This window comes from Cucurbita moschata, unplaced genomic scaffold (assembly GCF_002738365.1).
Source record: "Cucurbita moschata cultivar Rifu unplaced genomic scaffold, Cmos_1.0 Cmo_Scf00001, whole genome shotgun sequence".
In the NCBI taxonomy this organism is placed as follows: Eukaryota; Viridiplantae; Streptophyta; class Magnoliopsida; order Cucurbitales; family Cucurbitaceae; genus Cucurbita; species Cucurbita moschata.
In genome coordinates, this window is record NW_019268517.1 from 2121921 (window position 1) to 2144875 (window position 22955).

The following is a 22955-nucleotide window of genomic DNA, read 5'->3' on the forward strand; positions in this document are numbered from 1 at the left end:
ATGGGAAGTGGATGTGGAAATTGGGGCTATTTATAGACGGAGGAGAGAGAAAATATTGGGAGGAGAGAGAGAAATTTGGACCGGTCAGCTGTGATAAGTAGGGGAAAGCCGGAGGAAACCGGGAGGGCAGATTTACGGGAAGGAAACGTGGCGGAATTTTCAAGAAAATAAAATAAAATAATAATAATTAAAGTATTTAGTTTGAGTACGAAAAAAATAATTAGTTAATTATTTTAATCTTAAATTAAGTTCATATATTTTTAATAATTTTTTTAAATTTCATTTTTGAAAAAAATAAATAAATTAATTTCTATTGGTCATCAAATTAAAAAAAATATTTTAAAAATTCAAAACTCAAAACTCAAACCATCCCAATAGAGTTCACAACCCAACTGAACCCTTTATTTTTAAGTCCGGTTAAGTTGTCTGGTTATTTTTTAATTATTATTATTTTAAAAAATATTTCTCCACAGTAATGCTTCGTTAATAATTAAAGTCTCATAAAATTTAAATATCAAACATTTTTACAAGTAATATTGGTCCGGTTAACCTGCAAAATATATATATATATATAATAAAATGATATTATAATAAAAGCGCACTTTAGAAATTGTGTTTTAGGGAGTTTTTATATTAAAAAATTAAAAAAATAGTTAGTGGGAAATTTAAAATTAAACCCACTTATAATTGATGTCACAAAAGTAATTAAACTTTGATGTAGCTTTTGGGGAATATTGGATTCTACTTTAAATGTAAATTCATTAGTTTTTGTTTGTGGGTTTCTTTAATTAGGTATTAATTATAAAATTAAAGAAATTAAACATGGGATGATGTGAGCATTTTTTTAAATTAGTTTAATAGATGTTTTTTTTATCCCATAGGTTTATAAAATGTAAAATAATAATAATAATAATAATAATAATAATTAATTTTAGAAATATTATAAATTTATGATCTTTTAAGAATACTGTAAATCATTAATAACTACTGTTATGTTATGGTTCGATAAGTATTAAAAACATAGTTAAAACTTATAATTAATTGTTTGTGAATCTGGTCGACTAGGTTTGAAATGTTCGGGTATACTATTTTGAAGTCTCGATCAGTTGCACTTAGCCGTCAGTAATTCCAATATAGCTCACCACCCGACCCAATCCAAATCAATACTTTATTTTCTGGTTTTTTTTATTTATTTAAAAAAAATCTTTATATATATATATATATATATATATACGCGCGCGCGTATGTTACATTAATAACTAAAATTACGTAAAATTCAAATATTAAATATTTACTGGTCACAATACAATACACGACTAACCTCGGTTATACACGTTAAATTAAAAAAAAAATCTAAAAATAGGGTATGATTGGGTTGGATTGTAACCCTGATAATCGAATCAAATTTTTCGATTTTCCAAAAATTAAACTCAACCCAAATCGAGAAAAGAATCTAACCCAACTTAACCTTTACGATTTGAGTTTGTAGTTTAGGTTAATTGAGTTATCGGGTCATATGAACACTCGAAGGTGTTTTCCCTCTCAATAGTTAACATGCTCATAGCGTTGGAGCTACACAAAGCTCCTTGGCTCGGCTTCTTAGGCTCAACGAGCGTGTTTTTCCTTTTTCGACAATTTTGGCCCTTTAGGTCTAAGTCATAGTTTGCACGTCAATCGCTTAATTAACCCTTGACATGTTTAAATTATGTAATAAAATTTTCATTTATTATAATTTTTTTTCAAACTTCAAAATATATTAAACATAAAATTATAATCTCATAAATAATTAAACACAAATTTACAATGGGATTAAGCATTTTTTAAATTCTCTAGTTTTTAAAATATTATTTGTTCTCTTTTTGCATATTAATTTTTTTGTTATTCCAAGATTACCCCTCAATTAAATATCATATATATTCTCACCCAACCTATCTATAAAATCCCTTCAAAATAGTCAAAGAATCCATCCATTATTATTAATTATTGTGAATTTTCTAATTCTCCAATGATTTATTTTATGAAATAATATAATAAAACAATCCTTCATTAAAAAAACATGACAATCGATAATTTAAGGATGTTTTTGTCCCTGTTCACATGTTTTCTAATAAAATTCACTGGAAATTCTAGTTTTTTAAGAACCCGGTTGTTTCATATATCTCTCATTTATTTAGACATGACAATAAAAAAATTAAAAATGCGAAAAAAAATTAATTTTTAAAAACAAAATATTTAGGATCCGAACTTATAATGACTCTATCGAGCATTTACGGTGGCCGATAAAGAACAACAACATATTCGATAATCATAAAATTTTATCTTAAAACTAGTACTCGTGACTCAAGATTATGAAGTATAATAATTTTTTTATTTAAATAAATTACGAGAAATATAATTACTATTATTGATATAACGAAATTTTAAGAAAAACGTTTATAAACGTCATGATTTTAAATAAATTAATAAATAATTAATTTTATCAAACTACGTTATTATTTGATAGGCTTGATTGATTTTATCAGAAAAGCAGGTTTTGACAATTCATTGATTAGTAAATGTGGGATACTGATAAAATTGACTAACCAGCTAGAATGGTCCGTTTTATTGAATAAAATTTTAGTTCAAATAGTCCGCCGTCACAACAAAACAAAACTCTTAAACATAAAAATTTATTAAAGTTGTTGGCCGTCGCAAACAAACAAAATTCACTTATTGAAGAATTATACGAGAGAAATTGTAACAACTCAAGCCCACTGCTAGTGGATATTGTCCGTTTTGTCCGTTATATATCGCTATCAATCTCACAGTTTTAAAACGCGTCTACTAGGGAGAGGTTTTCACACTTTTGTAAGAAATGCTTCGTTCCCTTCTCCAACCGATGTGAGACCTCACAACTCCGCTCTCGTTGATACATCACCCCAAACCTAGCTTTGATATTGTTTGTAACAGCTCAAGCCCACAACTAGCAGATATTGTCCGGTTCGACCCGTTACGTATCAGATTCACGGTTTTAAAACACTACTAGAAAGAGGTTTCTACACACTTATAATGCATGTTTCGTTTTTCTCTTCAATATAGAACCTCACATAAATGAATAAGGTCAGAGTCATGTGGGAAATAGTTACGTACTTGACGGCTATAAAAATATTTTAACATAGGAATTAATAACATAATTACAAAAAAAAAAATATATTAAAAAAAGAAAATTTTTAGATTGTTAGGTTTGATTTAATTGTTTTTGGTATAAGTCAAAACGACAAGCCAACATTCAAATTGTCTATTTTATGGCCATGTCCAATAACAAGTACATGTCGTTTCATTATTATTATTATTATTATTTTTTTTAATTTTTAAAGAGACGTTTCATACTTTAATTTTGAGTATTATTATTATTATTATTTGTCGATTATATTCCATTTTTAAAATACGATAATTGTAGTCGTGTTAAAATTGACATGTCAACCACATATATTGACGTAAGATGTTAAATTAAAATGAAATAATTTGTCAGAAAAATATTTTTATTATATATAACGTGAAAGATTAGGGACGTCGTCTATAAGTACACTGAGCATCGATGGAGGACGTTCAAGTTGTTTGAATTACGTGAGATCCCACATCGGTTCGGGAGAGGTGCAAAATATTACTTGTAAAAGGGTGTGAAAACGTTTCTCAAACAGACGTGTTTTAAAACTTTGAAAGGAAAGCCAAAAGAGGACAATATCGGCTAACGGTGAGCTTGAACTGTTATAAATTGTATCAGAGCCCGTTACTGAGCGGTGTACCAGCGAAGACACATTGACCCCCCGAAGAAGGTGGATTTGTGAGATCCCGAGTTAGTTGGAGAATGGTATGAAACATTTCATATAAGGGTACGGAAACCTCTCCGTAACAGATGTGTTTTAAAACATTGATGGAAAATCAAAGGATGTTTTACGGTTAGACAACTACGGTTCATCGCTCAAAGAAAAAGAGCAGAAGCAAACATTTTTCGTTCAGCCGGTAAAGAATCGCTGTGTAGGAAAACTCTCACCCATACTGACAAGTCTCGACCAGACTCGTATTTAGTTGGGTATGCTTTTTCTATAGGCAACTTTCTAGAAGGTTTTCTCGATAGATACACTATTTTTCTCAGAATAAAAAATAAACGTGAATCATAATTAAAACTCATAAAATATCGATAAAAATGTGATTATTTTTCAATAACTGTTTAGATTATAATAAGAATTTATTCACTTTTGTTATATTTAATTCAAATAATAATAATTATAATTTGGACGAATTAATTCTTCTTTTATTCAAAAAATAAATCATTTATGTATTTGATTTCTAAATAATAATATTATTAAATTAGTAAATGCGATTGGATAGGTGCCATGTCATTTCGGGAGATCTTTTTTTTTTTTTAAATTTCTATAAGAAAAAAAAAGAAATTAATTAAAAATATATTATATTAATAAAACATTTTCACTTTAATTTATTTGCTTACTTAATCTGTTTCCACTTTCATTAAAATAATACTAATCACAATAATTAATAATAACCACTAATTAATTAATTAATTAATTAATAATAATAACCACTATTTTGTACCAAATAAATAAATAAATAAATCCCCTCATTTTTCGTATTTTTTAATACGCGCTTTTTAAATTAAATAATTAAATAATAATAATAATAAATAAATAAATATATATATATATATATATATATATATATATATATATATATATGTATGTATGTATGTATGTATATATATAGCTTAATAAATTGGGGCTAAAAAACGTGCGAGCCACGTCCCAATTTTATGCCCACTACATGTCCGAAGCGACAGTCCCTGTGCCACATTACGTGGATTTCAACTAACGGTAACATTTTTTTTAAAAAAATTAGTTCAGGCATTTTATCGAACGTATTAGCTACAAAGTTTTCAGAAACGATACAAAATTCATTTCCCTTTCTGATTCTTTTCTGATCCTTCTTGGTGCGATCCAAGTAAGCAAGATTGGCTTTAATGGCAGAGAGGGCAGCTGCCCGTTTTGCCCATGGGAAGAGAGCGGTGCTCTGTCAGTGGGTTGTCGGCGTTCAATATCACCGGCTGAAAACGACGTCTTTTGGGCGTGCGTGATTATGACGTAGCCGGCTGGTTGGCGTTATTGGGGAACAGCTGGGGACTGGCTGAAAAGGAAGCGCGCGTATCGGTAAGAAATAGCAATTCTATTCGGCTACGCCTTTGGGCGCCCACCAGGTGTTCGACGAAATGCCTCTTATAAGTAAACTTGGATATCTTTTGTTGTTTTTTGTGTGTTTTTGTGTGTGCATAGCAGCTGGATTGCAAGTCCCTGTTGTTTGGTTGGTTTGCTTTTGCTTTGCTACTTGTTTAGGGCCTTATCTTTTGTTCTGTTTGTAGGTGTATTAGATACGTATTTACCCAACGCCAACTTTTAATTTTGTTCATCATGACTTTCAAAAGTTACATTTTGTTTGTCTTTAAGTAAGAATTCTATTAGCTATAAGAACTCTTTAATGCAAATTTGCCTTCAAAAAACAGAGTCCATAGAGTGTAGCTTTAATGGTCAATAAGGGATATATAAAGAGTTTAGAGAAAATGAATCCAAGTTATAGCGTCCACTCCCTTAGAGATCTTAGTAACTAATCGTAGTAGGATCAACTGTGAGATCCCACATCGATTGTAGAGTAGAACGAAGTATCCTTTATAAGGACATCGAGACCTCGCCGAAAAGGAAAAATTCAAAAGGACAATATTTGATGACAGTGAATTTTGGGCTGTTACATTAATAGTTGTCTCATAAGAATAGTTGAAGTGGGTAAAAGATGACCTGAACACCACTGTTAAAAAAGAATTTAACAAAAGTTGAACTCCTAGGAATCAAATTAGATATTTTCTAGAGGGAAGGATTTTAAGCTCTGTTCTCTGTTATATTTTATTGTTTTCCAAGTCGTGTGTGTTTTGGTTTGATGGCTTTTTGTGCGGTGGAAGGGATATAGTAGGCTACTCATCATTTGACTTTTTGACCCTTAGACTGATTAAAGAACTTGACAAAAGGGGTTTGGGCTTCTTTTTTCAAGCTGGATTCATGTTGCCTTTTTGTAAAAGCAACTAAATTTGGCAAATTGTTGTGCTATGATTAGGTTAAAGATTGCCATTCCCACCAGTTGAATGAGAAACCAGCTGCCTTACATCTAGACCCCTCATCCTTTATGTCTCTGTCTCAAGTTTACTAATTGTTTATTTGTTTCTTTTTCATGGAGAATATGTAGTTTCCTTTGTCAAAACGAGATGACGAAACTCATATCGTTCTTTGATTTGTCTATCGAACATGTTTGATCGAATCTATACTCTTTCTTATACTTTTGTAACAGCCGAAACCCACCGCTAGCAGATATGGTATTTTTTGGACTTTTCATTTCGAGTTTCTCCTCAAGATTTTTAAAAGGCGTATGCTAGGGAGAGTTTTCCACACCCTTATAAAGGGTGTTCCGTTCTCCACCCCAACTGATGTGGGATCTCACCTTCCACCCCCTTCAATGGCCGGCGTCCTCGCTGACACTCATTCACTTCTCTAATCGATGTGGCCCAGCGTCCTTGCTGGCACATTGCCTCGTGTCCACTCCCTTTGAGGCTCAGCCTCCTCACTGGCACATTGTCTAGTATCTAGCTCTGATACCATTTGTAACAATCCAAACCCACGGCTAGCAGATATTGTTCTCTTTGGGTTTTCTCTTTTGGGCTTCCCCTCAAGGTCTTTAAAACGCGTTTGTTTGAGAGAGATTTCCACACCCTTATAAAGGGTGTTTCGTTCTCCTCCCCAACCGATGTGGGATCTCACAATCCACCCCTCTTCGGTGCCCAGTGTCCTCGTTGACACTCATTCCCTTCTCCAATCGATGTGATCCAGCGTCCTTGTTGGCACACCGCCTCATGTCCACCCTCTTTGAGGCTCAGCCTCCTCGCTGACACATCATCCGGTATCTAGCTCTAATACCATTTGTAACAATTCAAGCCCACAGCTAGCAAATATTGCCCTCTTTGGACTTTCCCTCTCGGTGTTCTCCTCAAAGTTTTTAAAACGCGTCTTCTAAGGAGAGATTTCTACACCCTTAATAAAGGGTATTTCCTTCTCCTCTCCAATCGATGTAAGATCTCACAACCTTAGTTACACTCGATTTACTTAAATAGTACCTATAATTACTAACGTGAATCGATTGAAATGTGTATGATATAACGTGAATCGATTGAAATGTGTATGAATTCAAACATGTGATTGTGATAGGATCTTTATACAGTTGTTACGTGCAATACCCAACTTCCATTGTGGGTAGGAGAAAGCTTCTATAATGGATAGGAGGAGTTGTGTTTTGTTCTCATTATGATTGAGCCAACCTCTCCCAAGTTGACTAATTTGAATTCTTTTTGCAATGAAATCTTCCATTGTCTTCTTGTCCAATGATGAAGGGATATGCATGAATGTGTTTTATCCCTTAAAAAGAGTCAACAAAGGATACAAATTGGAAATTTCTGAGTAGGGAATGAGTTGAAAATTAAACCAAATGCATGCACTTTTAAAATCTTCTTTATTTCTAAATCAATTTGAATTCTCGCTTCTCTTTTAGATATATCTTAGCGTATAGATTTTGATACATTTTTTAAATTGCATCACAGCTGTCATGTGAGATCTCACGTCGGTCGAAGAGAGAAACGAAGTATTCTGTACAAGGGTGTAGAAATCTCTCCTTAATAGACAGCTGACGACGATACGTAACAGACCAAAGCAGACAATATTTGCTAACGGTGGGTTTGAGTTGTTATATGTTGAAAGCGACTATCAATTCTAGATCTTTGATACTCAATCTCAAAACTCTTATGATTCGTTGAATTTTAATATTTGTATGATTTTTATTGGCGAGCATAACGTTTGCGTAATCGTTGATTATACAGACAATTAGAGATGTAAGTGTGATTAATTGTGTTAATTAAGACCAACATTCTCCATAATCCATGGAGAAAGCAAAGTTTGTTGAAATATAAGGGGGGAAGTTAATGACTATAAACATGCAAGTGGCCAGAAATTCATGTAATTTTGCAATAAATATGCCATATATTCTGTTATTTTCCCCTTGTAGAAGTTATTCCCAATAAATAAATAAATAAATAAATAAAACAATAAAAATCCAACAACATCATGTTTTCTTAAATTTAGACATACTCAACTTATAAAATTTTATGTTTCATCCTAAATTTTGGATCTCTGTCATACAATTTCTTGTGGAATTTTAAGAATTTTCTTAAAATTTTTTAATAATATTAAAACTCATGATCACGTCCCAAAACTTTATTAACTTTTTTACGGGTTTAAATATCACCGAATCTTGATGGTAAAATAAAATTAGATTTTAAAATTGGAATATATATATATATATATTAATTAATTAAAAACCTTGAGAAAAATAAACTTTTACATGAAATCAATGTGATTTTTTTTTTTTATAAAAAAACATTATACTTTGTCTAAAAAAAAATATCCATAAATTTTAAATGTTTTAAAGATATCCTTAAGTTAAAAAGTAAAAATAAAAAATCACAAATACTTTTAAACTTAAAAAATAACAAAATTTCACAAATACCCTTAACTTTTAAAAGGTTTCCTTAACTTTTAAAGGGGTTTCCTCCCTATATTATAAGGTAAAAATTATTAATGTTAATTTTTTCATAAATATATTTTTTAAATTTTTTTTAAAAAAAATATAAGAAGATTTAAAAAAAAAAAAAAAAATTATTAGAAGGTTATTAATGAATTTAAAAAATCAAAGTTATTTTTGAAATCGAGTAGTAATGATTTTCATTGGAAACCAATAATAAATATATTTTTTTAGACTTTTTTTTAAAGTTTAAATATATTATTGATTTTTTTTTAAATTTAAGATATTTCTTAGATAAATTATCAAATTATTAGTATTTTTATTAATTTTTTCCTTTATTATTGGTAATTGGCATGGTAACTAAAAATATTATAATTATTTAACTGTACTCGATAATATATATATATATATATATATATATATATATATATATATATATATATATATATATATATATATAATATTATAATAAATTACTAACTTCACTTCCCACTAATTTTAAAAAATTATAATGCTCAGTTAAACAAACAATCAGTTATGTAATTATTGATAATTAGATGTATATTTATCCAAACCAAAGGTCAATGCAGGGTTCTTCCGTGTAATTTTCTATAATTGAATAAAAAGAAATTGATATTAATGGATCTTCATGGCTCGTTTTGTAAAAACCCATATTTTCAGGGGGTAGATTGCAATAATCTCTTGCACTAAAAGCAATAAGTTTGTCGGATTGGGCTTCGGCCCATATGACGTTTTATATGGACCAGTGTAGGTAAGACTCCGAGCCCAGAAACTTAGCTATTAATGGGCCGATGGGCCCAATTATAAAAATGGAAACAAACCGTTAGTCTTGGGAGTTTTTAAAATTTTAGTCAACATTGACTTCAACTCTCAGCTTCCTAAAATGTCTCGTAGTATTCCTTGGTTATAAACCCATAATCATTCTTTAAATCAGTAGATGTGGGACTTTCGTCCAACCGAATTTTAAAATTTTAAAATTATTTTAAACCCTAGAGACTGTGTTTGAATTTTGATTTCTAATAATAATAAAATATAAAATTGGAGGCTTTGATCTAAATAAATAAATAAGTACACATTAATTACCATTATATTAAAATAAGCTCACGTTAGTAAGCGATTAGTTTTAAATAGCTGCAAAAAGAAACCGTCCCTTTTCATTACAATAGCTCAATTTTTATAGAGCACGAAAGGTAAAAAGAACGATATGAGCACTGGCTCATTTTGTATGATGTGCTACGGTATGACTATCTATGATTATTTTGATATAGATTATACACTTTTTACTCTCTTGTATTGTTCCGTAACATTCCGATGTCGCCGCTAGCTGATGTTATCGACCTCACGGTTTTAAAAATACGTCTATTAAGGAGAGGTTTCCACACCCTTGTAATGAATGTTTAGTTTCTTTCTCGAACCGGATATCGGGTCATTTTCATTTTGACTCATTTGCCCTTTTACCTTCCTCCTTCCCCATAACCATGTCCCCTTTTTAATGGCGTTCAATTCCTTCTGTATTTCTGTCTCTCATCACATGCTGTCTCTCTGATCATCACGTGACTCTCTCTCTCCCTCTCTTTCAGAGAGATTGACTACTGAGCCCTTTCTCTCTCAGTCTCTGTGACCTTTTTCAGCCCCTTTTCTCCCTTTTTCCTTTAACCCATTTTCCAAACACTCCATTCTCGCACCTCAATCTATAAACCCTTTCAATCTTCTTTACAATCTCTATTTCTTTCCATTTATATTTCTCTATCTCTCTATGTAAGCTTTCAATCATGGGCTGTTTTCAGTCCAAAACCATTCATCTCCCTTCCCCTGACAACGATCCTCCCCCACCACAGCCCAAACCAGATCCAGGTCTCTTTGTTCATCTCTATCAATCTCTTAATCTTCCTGTTTTTTAGTGTCTTTTCATTCAATGATTTCTGGGTTTGTTTTAGTTCTTTGAGTTATTGCGTTTTGATATCGTTTTTGCGGGGTTTTGTAGCTAATGATGAAGAGTTTGAGCTAGTTCCTCCATTCAAGGAGTTTGATCTTGATGAACTTCGAGCTGCCACTAATGGCTTCAGCTCTGAATTGATTGTTTCTGAAAGTGGTGAGAAAGCTCCTAATGTTGTTTATAAAGGGAAGCTTGAGAAAACTCGATTGGTTGCCATTAAACGCTTCTCCAAGCAATCTTGGCCTGATCCTAAACAGTTTGTGGTAATCTCTTGTACTGTTAAGTGAAAATGGGTATGGTTTTGGCTTTGATTTGAGGTTGTTTTTGTGTTTGTTTGTCGATTTGCTTGTGATTATGAACAGATTGAAGCTTCTGGTGTTGGTAAGCTGAGGTTTAAGAGATTGGTTAATTTGATTGGGTGCTGTGCTGAAGGAGATGAGAGGCTGTTGGTGGCTGAGTTTATGCCTAATGATACTCTCTCAAAGCATCTGTTTCATTGTATGGTTTTAGTCTTTTACTTGCTTGAGAATCTGTTTACTTCGTTTATTATCTTTATAATCGTAGCGTTATTTGAAGGATTCGAGCGTTTTAGTTCCTCGAAATGGAAGATTCTGATATTGTTTGGTGACTTCGTTCGTTGTATATGTTGTCTAGAACGTGTTTTTTTGTGTTTGTTAATGATAAGGAAGGTGTTGGGATGGTACATTATAGAATTTCGAGTGTTTTACTTCCTCGAAATGGAAGATTCTGATGTCGTTTGGTGATTTTGTTCGTTGTACACGTTCTCTAGAACGTGTTTTTTGTGTTTGTTTATGATAAGGAAGGTGTCGGGATGGTACATTATAGAGTTTCGAGTGTTTTGCTTCCTCGAAATGGAAGATTATGATGTCGTTTGGTGATTTTGTCTGTTGTACACGTTCTCTAGAACGTGTTTTTTTGTGTTTGTTTATGATAAGGAAGGTGTTGGGATGGTACATTATAGAGTTTCGAGTGCTTTGCTTCCTCGAAATGGAAGATTATGATGTTGTTTGGTGATTTTGTCTATTGTGCACGTTCTTTAGAACGTGTTTTTTTGTGTTTGTTTATGATAAGGAAGGTGTCGGGATGGTACATTATAGAATTTTGAGTGTTTTAGTTCCTCGAAATGGAAGATTTTGATGTCGTTTGGTGATTTTGTTCGTTGTACACGTTCTCTAGAACATGTTTTTTGTGTTTGTTTATGATAAGGAAGGTGTCGGGATGGTGCATTGTAGAATTTTGAGTGTTTTAGTTCCTCGAAATGGAAGATTTTGATATCGTTTGGTGATTTTGTCCATTGTACATGTTCTCTAGAACGTGTTTTTTTGTGTTTGTTTACGACAAGGAAGGTGTCGGGATGGTACATTATAGAATTTTGAGTGTTTTAGTTCCTCAAAATGGAAGATTTTGATATCGTTTGGTGATTTTGTCCGTTGTACACGTTCTATAGAACGTGTTTTTTGTGTTTGTTCACGACAAGGAAGGTGCCGGGATGGTACATTATAGAATTTCAAGTTCGGTGGAGCTTAAGGATTTTCATTATCTCGGCATCGGGATTTTCCTTTCTCGTTCTTTCTGAATGATTTCCATTATACTGCAGGGGAAAAGCAACCGTTTCCTTGGGAAATGCGTGTTCGAGTTGCATATTACATAGCACAAGCTCTCGATCATTGCAGCACCGAAAAACGAAAAATATATCATGATCTAAATGCATATAGAGTTCTTTTCGATGAGGTATGCCTTCAAAATTACTTCATTTTTAGTGTTTTTAGACTATGAACTTAGTCAATACCAAGCATTTGATATCAACAATCGACGTGTTCTATTGTTGTACTTCATTTTCTCGTGGCAGGACGGGGATCCTCGACTATCCAGTTTTGGTCTAATGAAGAACAGTCATGATGGAAAAAGCTATAGCACGAACTTAGCTTATACGCCACCAGAGTTTCTACGAACGGGTATGTCACCGAAACATCCGAGCTTCTTAGTTTAAAGAACGGCGTGTCGAGTGATTCTCTATGGTCTTGTTTCGTTCAGGCAGGGTCATACCAGAGAGTGTGATCTATAGCTATGGAACCATTTTGCTGGACCTTTTAAGTGGGAAGCACATTCCTCCGAGCCATGTACGATAACGTTCATCTCCGTTCATCTTTGAATTTGTTTGTTATTCGATGAATCTTGTGTTTTCTTGTCTGCAACGCTCGTTTATCTGGCTCGTCGTCTCGGTTATATGAACAGGCACTAGATTTGCTAAGAGGGAAGAACTTATTGCTGTTAATGGATTCATCCTTAGAAGGACAATATGGAGATGATGATGCAACTCAGTTGATTGATCTTGCTTCCAAATGTCTGCAATACGAGGCTAAAGATCGACCCGATATAAAGTTTATTTTTTCGGCAGTGGCGCCTCTGCAAAAGCAAGAGGTAAGCGTTTTAACGTTGTTTACTTGACCGAAGATTTATTTTCTCGACACGGGGTTGTGTTATCCTAAATTCTTTTGAGTTTTCTTAACGTCGATATCCTCGTTATCCTAGGTTGCATCACACGTACTAATGGGGTTGACAAAAACACCAGTGGTGTTGCCAACGATGCTTTCGGCACTCGGGAAAGCCTGCGTTCGGATGGATCTTACTGCCGTACACGACATACTACTTAAAGTTGGTTACAAAGACGAGGAGGGCGCTGAGAGCGAAGTACGTTCTTTTTTTGTCTTTGTTTATATGAAGTAAATTGCATTACATTCTTTGTTCGTATGCTCGTCGTAAGGCCTACATCACGGTGCGTTGAGGACGGTTTCGAGCTATTGATTTTCCTCCTAGGAGCTTTGAACTTAGAACTTGTAGGGTATCTCTAAACATCTCATGCTAACTCTTCACTTAGGGCACCCCTTGAGTTTCTAAGTATCCATCAAGGGTAGCCCTTTCCTTTCAAGACGTGTCGAGGTGAGCTAGCCTAGACCGTCACTGTGAGATCCCCCATCGGTTGGAGAGGGGAACGAAACATTCTTTATAAGGGTGTGAAAATCTCTCCCTAGCATACACGTTTTAAAAACTTTAGGGAAGCCCGAAGGGGAAAGCCCAAAGAGGACAATATCTGCTATTGGTAGGTTTGGGCTGTTACAAATGGTTTTAGAGCTAGACACCAAGCGATGTGCTAGCGAGGACGTTGGGCCCCGAAGGGGGGTGGATTGTGAGATCCCTCATTGGTTGGAGAGGATGACGAAACATTTTTTATAAGGGTGTGGAAACCTCTCCCTAGCCGACACGTTTTAAAAATCTTAAGGGGAAGCCCGAAAGGTAAAGCCCAAAGAGGACAATATCATCTAACAGTGGATTTGGATTGTTACAAATGGTATTAGAGCCAAGTACCGGGCGGTTTGGGCCCTGAAAGGGGGTGGACACGGGTGGTGTGCCAGTGAGGATGCTGGTTCCGAAGGGGGGGGGAGAGGGAGATTGTGAGATCCCACGTCGGTTGGAGAGGGGAACGAAACATTCTTTATAAGAGTGTGGAAATCTCTCCCTAGTAGACACGTTCTAAAAGCTTTGAGGGAAAACCCGAGTAGGAAAAGCTCAAAGAGGACAATATCTGCTAACGGTTGACGCTCGATAATGGTTTCGTGAATACTTGCTTCTCTTCCATCTGCAGCTTTCATTCCAAGAGTGGACTCAACAAGTGCAAGACATGTTGAACACAAAAAAGTTTGGGGATATTGCATTTAGAGACAAGGACTACAAAAACGCCATCGAGTACTACTCGAAGGTGCATTCTACTATCTCGACTTTACAACTCCGATGGCACGGGTAGTTCACTAGCCCGCCACATTTGTTCGACTTCTCTGCTAATAACATTACAATCATCTTTCAAACTGCAGCTAGTATCAATGATGTCAGTCCCTTCTGGTACCGTCTTCGTGAGACGAGCGCTCTCCTACCTAATGGTTGGTCAACCCGAACTCGCATTAAGAGACGCAATGCAAGCTCAAGTATGCTTGCCCGAGTGGCCGACTTCCTTCTATATGCAGGCTCTCGCCCTCTCGAAACTAGGAATGGAATCAGACGCACAGGATATGCTCAACGACGGAGCCTCCTTCGAAGCAAAGAAGCAAAACATCTGGCGCAGTTAAACGGGGCGTGACGATCCGAGCCGAAGAATCGATGTTTTGGCCACGGTAAGCATTTACGTGTTGGGTTAACTCCCCTGATGTTTTAGACATCATAGAATCAACATTGATAATGTTAAATTTGACACTTTTGAGGGGTTTTTTTGAAATTATTCTTTTATTTTGGAATTCTTGCAAATACTTTTAAATAGGGGGACTGACTTGCAAATCAGAGCTTCTCTTCAACTTTTTAACAAAGGAGGAGGAGACAGAGCAAAGAGACGGAATAAACAGGCAGAGCCCCAACTACTCTAAAGGGATAAAATCATAAAAAAACAAAAGTGTAAGGATGTTATTATAATATAAAAAAAATAATTTAGAGGGTTTCTATATAATATTGATGGTTTTCAGGGATCTTTTTGCAATTTCTCATTACTTTCTCCCATTTTATCCATTTTCAATTATCTTTATATTCCGCTGAAAAAATAAGGAAATTATTAATTTTTTTTTAATGCTTAAAGTTGAGGATAATATGTTACTTAGCTTCAAAGGAATTTATTTTTTTATTTTTTTAATTTTAATATTATTCTTATAAAAATAAAAATAAAAAGTGCTAAAAAAAATTCTTTATTTTAATATTACTTTGGTAAAAATTCTTTTTTTAATTCTTAAATGGGAATATTCTAAAAAAATGTTATTATTTTTTTGTGGTCAAATAAATTTAAATTTTATATTAATAAAACTTAATTTAATCGAAATTCAAATTTCAAATTCAAATTCAAATTGCGAATATTATATATAATATTATTTAAATGTATCCTACAGAAAAAGAAAATTCCTGGATTTTATTCGCCCTTTTCCAATATGAACTCAGCTATTGCGGCCTGTTGAGTCGTTGACAGGTTTGGATAAACTCATGGCACGTGCGAACGTATCACGTGATTTTTTTTTTTGGGTTAAATATAGTTTTTTTTTTAAATAATAAATATATGATATTTGTATTATTATTTTGACACGTTTTGGATTCAATTTAATTCTCTCTTAAATTTTTTAATTTAATTCAAATAATTCTTGTTAAATAATTAGTGAAATAATTATGAAATTATAATAAATAACTGAAAAAAAACTCCATAAATTTGGGTGTAAGTCACTTGGGTCGAGTTATGGTAATAATTTTTTCTAGGACCAACTTAAAAATCTTAGGTTGTTTAGGTTGGCGACTCGGATGATTTAAATAGGGTTCATGACCTAACCCAACCAAACCCTTTATTTTCGAGTTGTTTTGAGCTCTATGGAATGGTCGTGTTGTAAATCCTATTTTCGAGTTGGTCGGGTCCACCTAAAATAAAGTTTCAACCAGTGAATCGGAGTTTTTAGTTTTTAAAAATTCTAATTCAAATTAAATTTTTTTTTGACTCAACTCAAAAGAGGTTTTGATGGGATAATCCAAGTTATTAGGGTTATCGGATTCTATGAACACCCCAGATAAAATGAGCTGTCGTTTACATAAAAATATAATTTGAACCTCAATTTTCATTAAAATATAGTTATATAAAAAAAATACTGTAATCAGAATAATTTATTTGACAAAATATTATAATTTTAACTAAATAGTCAAAATTTAAATATTTACTGACTCAACAATAATTGACCTATTATTTGGACGTTAATGATTAAATTTAAATTTTATAATTAATAGATAATTAACTTAAAAAATTTTAATTATTGAAAATTCAAATACTTATTTAAGAATTTATAAAAAAAAGATAATTAAAAGTTTAAGAATTCATTAATTTAACCCAAAAAAAAAAAAAAAAAAAACAATCACGTTTATTATTTAAAAGAAAACGTGTTCCACGATCTGAGGGATTAATTAAAAACCTTAAACATGGCCGGCAGGACTTTCCAATCGGTTTTTTTTTTATTTTTTTTTATTTTTTTAATTATATAATATTATATTATATATATTTAAATTTAATTCGGAGGAAAAAAAAAAAAAACCATTTAAATAGATTGTAGGGGTCGTTGATCCGATTTCAGACAGTATTACGCATTACCCGCTCTCTCTAGGTACGTCGTCTCTTCCTTTGAATTTTCGCTCCTTTTTCTTTCTTTCTTTGTTTTGATTGATTATTTGTCTGTTCGATTTTTTTCGCGGATTCGAGTTTATTTTTCGTTGAATCTGTTCATAATCTTTGATTTTGTTTTTTTTTTTTTTTAACGGTCTTCGTAAGAAATTTGTTGTTCTCTTTAATCGCGGAAGGACATGGGATTCATGGCCAATCAAAAGCCAATTCCGCTCTCAGAGATATTCATAGATCGCTGTAAAACGTTTAAATTGGGGAATTCAAATTTCAGCATCTAGTCAATCGGTAGGGTATTGAAATTTAGGATTCGGAGGCGGAATTATGAAGGTCGAGCCTCTAAATCATTCGAGACATGGCGTTAGCCGTTAGATCTAAATAGTAATTCGCTTTTAATCGGAATTAGGTGCTGCAGATTCTCGAACTCATTGTTCTGGATATTTGCATCACATCAGAGATAATATAGGATATGGCGTCCAGTTTCACTCAATCATCTGGAAATTTAGTTGAGATGGTGTTTTATATATATATATATATGTATGCTTAAAATAGCATGTGCACTTCTTTCACCATATATTTTTCAAGGGTTTGCTGGTTGGAGAAATTATGCGCCAAAATGTTAGCCTGTAGTTTAGGGGATTCTGTTTGGTGGACATATCTTTATATATTGCTAAGTTTTCTATTAAAGAAGGTTATTACAATATCTTGTGTGTTAAGAGAACTCAATGACCCATCTTTCACTTTTTTTTTTTGTATTTTTAGTATTATGTTTGTAATTAGTTATTATTAACACTACATTTTTAACCTCTTTTAATTTAGTTGTAATACTGTTCTTATTGTTTACACAGTAGTCTTTTCCTATCTCATGGCTATTGATTTTTAGTATTTTTAGTATTATGTTTGTAATTGCTTTTGATCACTATTATCCATCAATAAAGGGATTCTTTTGATCACTGTTAAGATTGTGCAATATGTATCAAGTTTTTATGGCTCTGATTTGAGTGTAGAGATGAATTTTAACTGATTGGAACAATTTTTTAATATAGTGGACTCATAATAACCTGTTTAAAACTATGACTAAAAGGCATTGAATTTCGTTATCTTAAAGCAGGGTCAGTTCTGTGGTCTGACTAGATTATGTAACTTTTAGATTTTTTTTACATGGTTTGGAAGAATATAGAGAACCATTTCTAGTCTCTGGTTCTTAGTCTTGGTTGATCATATTATCTTTTTCAAAAATAGGTTTGTTGTAAAGGTTTTTCCAGTTAGAATGGGATAAATGGAGTATTAAATGAGTTGAGCTACGTGCTCGTGCTTTTCTCGTTCCTTTCGTTATTCTTTTCAATTCTCTCTTTTCTCTATTCTGCCTTAGGCTTCCTACACTATAGACCCTAAAAAAATTTGAGTTTATCAGATTCCAGGCCAACAGAAGTGCACCATGAGGGAGTTTTGTACATTCAATTTAAAAAAAGAGATGATAAAGTGCATTAGAACAAGAATTTTAGTTTGAATTTATTAGGTCAAGGTCCATACCTCTTTTTATTGTCGTTAAGTAAATTTTTTTTGGAAATTTTTTTTGGAAGGTCCGACTCTGATTCAGTCAGGTTACTGGAAGAACAATGATTCTTAATTTTTTAACAAGCTTTGTTGCTGGGACATGAACACCGATGAGTGCAACCGAGTTTAGAGTACCTCCTTAATTTCTATGGGTATTGGACCCAAATCTGTAGTTTTTCTTAATTAACTCTGGCATGTCCTAAGTCCACGGCTAACAGATATTGTTCTTTTTGGGCTTTCTTCTCAAGGTTTCTTCTCCAATTGATGTCTGATTTCACAATCTACCCCCCTTGAGGACTCAACATCCTCGCTAGCACACCACCCGGTGTCTAGTTCTGGTATCATTTGTAACCGCCCAAGCCCACTCTTAGAAGATATTTTCCTCTTTGGGCTTTCTCTTCTGGGCTTCACCTTAAGATTTTAAAATGCATCCGCTAGGGAGATGTTTCCACAATGTTTCGTTCCCCTCTCCAAAAAATGTGGGATCTCACAGTATCTGCAAAATCTGCACCCAATTTTAGTGGACATCTAAACATCGTTCATCAGTTTAGCAACTGCAATCAAATTATCCATTCCTTTTCATCCCCGTTTTCTTGGCCGCTGTTGTGTGCTTGTCTATATATGTTGCAAGAATCTAGCTATTGCATTTACAGGTTAGGTCTTTTGAAGTCTCTAGCGATAGGGGGTTGATTGTGTGTTAGAAATTTTGCTCACAATTGTCGCCATACATTGCCAGTTTACAGCTTATGGATCACTATTTGTCCAACTAGAATAACATTTTGAATCACTTGCAGAAAACAAAACAAACAGAGTGCCATTATATGGATATAACAGTACCTGGAAAGAATGTTTCTGAGGAAGTGACTCGTGAGTCGCTTATCGCCATCTCTTACTCGGAACCAGAATCAGCTCTCTCTTCAAAACGACCATCTGGAAAGCTCAATAGCAAAAACCTCAATCTGGTGGAAGGGAAAGAATTTGATGCAGATGAGAAATATAGATCTGAGCTGATTTCAATTTCCTTCCTCGAGTCGCCACCCGAAATTGGAAGTGTACCCGTCGGCAAACTCAAAGGTTAGCACCTGGACGTTCGTTATCGTAATTGTATACACTCTTATGTAGAAATGATGCTAATCTAAGTGTGTTGTTGCAACCATGGAGCAATGGTGTCCATGTTCTTTGGTTCTGTAACTTAGACCCTCCCACTGGTTGTCTGTACTATCTTTATCTTTTGAAAACTTATTGCCGTGTGAGCCCCAATGAATGAACTTATGAACCCTCGCTACTTAGCTTTATTATTTTACATTTTTGTCACACTCCTAATGTAATATCATAATATGGTGCCTTAAAGATTGTATATACCTTATACATTGTATCTTATAATAGCTTGTATATGAATCTTAGGGATATATATACACACACATATATATATAGTGAGATTTGACATTTAATCTTCAAATTATGTTCAAATTTGCTATTTTATAACATATTTGTTATAGAAATTTTTAGAATTGTCCTTGGGGGAGCCTTATCTATGATTCTTTACGTTTTATATATATATAGATACATATATATACACACACACATATATATATACATATAATGCAAGGATGGAGAGATAAGACTCAAACTTTCGAACTTTAAGAAAAATAGTAGCTTATCGAACTTTTCAGAGTCGTATATAATATGTGTATGTATTTATATATATATTTAGAGATTTTAACACAATTACAACTTTCGAACTTTAAGAAAAATAGTAGTTTATCGAACTTTTCAGAGTCTATATAATATGTGTATGTATTTATATATATATCTAGAGATTTTAACACAATTACGTAGATTACTTATTATCTCGAACTATTTATTTATTTATTATTGTCAAGAGCTTAACAGAATCAAATTTTATGACTTTGGAAAAGAAATATTTATACCATATTCAATTGACGGTAAAAGTATGAGAATAAAAAAAAAATTAAAATATTATTTTGATATTTGTACTTTTAGTTTATTGTTATTTTATTTTATTTTTTTAAAATATTTGGTCTCTTGACCTCACTCTTATAAAATTTTAAAATACGTAGAAGACCCCATAGTATTTATTTTATTTATTAAGGTGGATAAAAAATAACTTATTTATTAAAAGTTTAAGGACTAAATTTAAACCTTTAAAAATATAAATATTCGTCATAAAAAAGGAAAATATTATCTAACGTTGTAATTGAAGAAATATTTTTCTAAATTTTAATATAAAAAATTTAAAAAAGAAAAAGTGATAAAAAGATTAGAAAAAGTCCTAACAATATTAGAATTAGAAATATCGTTTTATCTTGTCCAATGGATGCGCCGCGAAGATATTTAGACAAGCATCAGTGGCGCCCCTCGGCGGGCTCTCAAATTTATCATGAAATTGGCTGTAGACGATCTTTTCCACCGACCCGCACGATACTATATAGTTCTCCGAATCATTAAGTCGATTTGAAGTTTTGGAGCTAAAATGGCCGCAGGAAACTTGATGAGAAGAACCGAGAAGAATGGCTACGGCTGTCGGAAACCGAACGTCCGGCGGATGGTACGTTCCTCAAATGGTGGCCGCCTCTTGTGCCGTCGTCGAATGAATTCCACTGGTTGATTTTGTTCTTGAGGTTAGAGATGCTATGATATGCTAGCTTCTACTATTGTTTATTCGCTCTCATTGCATGTTTTTTAATTTCGTATCGGCATCTCCAAGTGTTCATTGAAATGTCAGCTTACGATGAGTTCATTTCCTGTTAGCTTCTTTTTCCAATCTATTTGGAATCATAGAATTGTTTATTCTTTTTTGTGTGGGTTTGATTCGGAAGAATGAAGTTGTATTGAAACTGATGGATTACGTTTATTATTATGGAGGGAACGAATCACTTAAAATGTTTGTTTATTCCTCTACGTGTTATTGCTTTGTTTTGTTTTCTTCAGATTCGGATGTCATCTGAATATGAATCATGAAAAATTATTCACCATTAACGAAACGAATCTTGTATTAAACAAGACGGACCTAGCGGATCGGTCACAGACATAGGTTCGTAATTTCTGTAACTTCCATGTTTTTCGTTCATTTTAGCTTAGTTTTTACTGCTGGAGTTCCTTTCAAGTCATTCTGGATTTCGTAGGTTATCAATGTAGCTAATTTGATTTGTCATTGAAGTCTGGTTGAACATAATAATGACAATTCTATGGGATATTTGTGGGGAGAACATGAGATGATGCAAATGAAATACCAGTGGGACGTAATTTACTCTCTTCCCTTGTTATGATCAATGATACAGGGGTTTTTTAATTTTCGATTGTTTATGATTTTCACATGACTGTTACTTCAATTTTTTCCCCTTTTGGTTTAAGTTGGTTCCCCGGTCTCCTTATGTGACCTTCCAGTTATCTTTAGATACAAATATATATTTGTTACTTCTCAAAATAGAATTGCAGTATATGAAGCAGGATTAGTACTTAGCGATCATTTAACATTAATTCTTCAGTAGATGTACCATTTTTTGAGGTCGTTTATTCTTGTACAGTTTGAATCATATTCAAATCGATTCATTAGTTCAATGTTTCACATGTTTATACTTCACTCTATTAATAGGACTGGACAAGATATTTTGAAGACCATGCATCTGTTATGGCGTTAGGAGAATATTAGGGAGGTAAAGAGCTAAAATGTAATCTTTTTGTGTTCATTTTTAATTGCTATCTTGTTTGAGCAACATATTTTCCTTTTACTTTCCAGCTTTGAAATGCTGTTGATGGTAATTGTCAGATGTCTTGGCAGTGTATGCACTTTTTTTTTCTCTAACCATGTTTTGTGCAAAATTAAGTGCCAACTAATTGTAATTTATACATCCCATATTCAAAATGATACTTTGTCACGGTGGGACAATCCATTATTTGTTCGATCCTTTGAGCTGGCCTTAGTTGATCTCTTCTTGGTCTAATAGCAATTGGTGATGGTTCACTTCATACAGTTCTTGAACATTCTTCAAGCTAGAGTTAGAGAATTGAAGAAGAGCGGTCATTCTAGTCATGCCACAACAATGGTGCTGCTTCGAAATCCAAATGTCACTAAGTTGGCCCTTGCAACTCTCTGCATCATATTGGGAGAATTAGTGCTGTAAGTACATATCTTAAATTGCACAGAATTCAAGTTTTCTAGAGCAGTTGATCCTGGAATTGCTTGAGTGAATGATGATTCTTATTCATCTAATAAGAAATAATTTCTATGTATGACATTTTGAAGTATCGCTCACCTCACAGAAAAGGGAAGTTGAAGTATACTATGGTGAGTCCACAGCCTTGTGAAACAAAAATTATCAGCAGCTTGAAGGTATGTCGAAGTTGTCTTACTATCTTGGGGTTACTGATTCAGTTGTTGAGGTGTTTATTCAAAAGTTCACATTAACATATTTTGGATTGATCAAGGCTTAATTATCATCTATCCTTGTAGAAGAAAAAACAATGTGTACTTCTAAAAAGGAGGTATCCATCTGATCACACGCAGGTATAAGCATTATTTGGTTTTTTTTTTTTTTTTTTTTTTTTTTTTTTTTT

At 33.1% G+C, this 22955-nt stretch overlaps 2 protein-coding genes and 1 long non-coding RNA gene across 6 annotated transcripts; all 3 read left to right on the forward strand.

The window, feature by feature from the left end:
* Positions 1–10222: 10222 nt before the first annotated feature.
* LOC111451526 (probable serine/threonine-protein kinase At4g35230) lies at positions 10223–15152 on the forward strand. The gene is made up of 11 exons (XM_023091998.1): positions 10223–10536; positions 10667–10881; positions 10981–11116; positions 12237–12370; positions 12489–12594; positions 12674–12759; positions 12875–13060; positions 13172–13330; positions 14283–14396; positions 14509–14805; positions 14949–15152. Exons 1-10 carry the CDS (start codon positions 10455–10457, stop codon positions 14758–14760), a joined length of 1470 nt encoding a protein of 489 aa, XP_022947766.1. The 5' UTR covers positions 10223–10454; the 3' UTR covers positions 14761–14805; positions 14949–15152.
* Positions 15153–16729: 1577 nt separating this feature from the next.
* On the forward strand, positions 16730–19675 carry LOC111463263. 2 transcript variants are annotated; one of them, XR_002713993.1, is made up of 2 exons: positions 16730–16806; positions 19172–19675. XR_002713993.1 is itself a non-coding variant. In XM_023107520.1 (2 exons), exons 1-2 carry the CDS (start codon positions 17290–17292, stop codon positions 19454–19456), a joined length of 330 nt encoding a protein of 109 aa, XP_022963288.1. In that variant the 5' UTR covers positions 17176–17289; the 3' UTR covers positions 19457–19675. The 2 variants fall into 2 exon arrangements, 1 of the variants encoding a protein (XP_022963288.1); XM_023107520.1 differs by lacking the exon at positions 16730–16806 and adding an exon at positions 17176–17334.
* A 1085-nt stretch (positions 19676–20760) lies between these two features.
* Positions 20761–22949, forward strand: LOC111449322. 3 transcript variants are annotated; one of them, XR_002711582.1, is made up of 5 exons: positions 20763–20946; positions 21330–21432; positions 21994–22054; positions 22138–22518; positions 22645–22949. It is a non-coding gene; the product is annotated as an uncharacterized LOC111449322 (long non-coding RNA). The 3 variants fall into 3 exon arrangements; XR_002711581.1 differs by having other exon boundaries at positions 20761–20946; positions 21994–22518; XR_002711583.1 differs by having other exon boundaries at positions 20761–20946; positions 21994–22518; positions 22662–22949.
* The last annotated feature ends 6 nt before the right edge of the window (positions 22950–22955 follow it).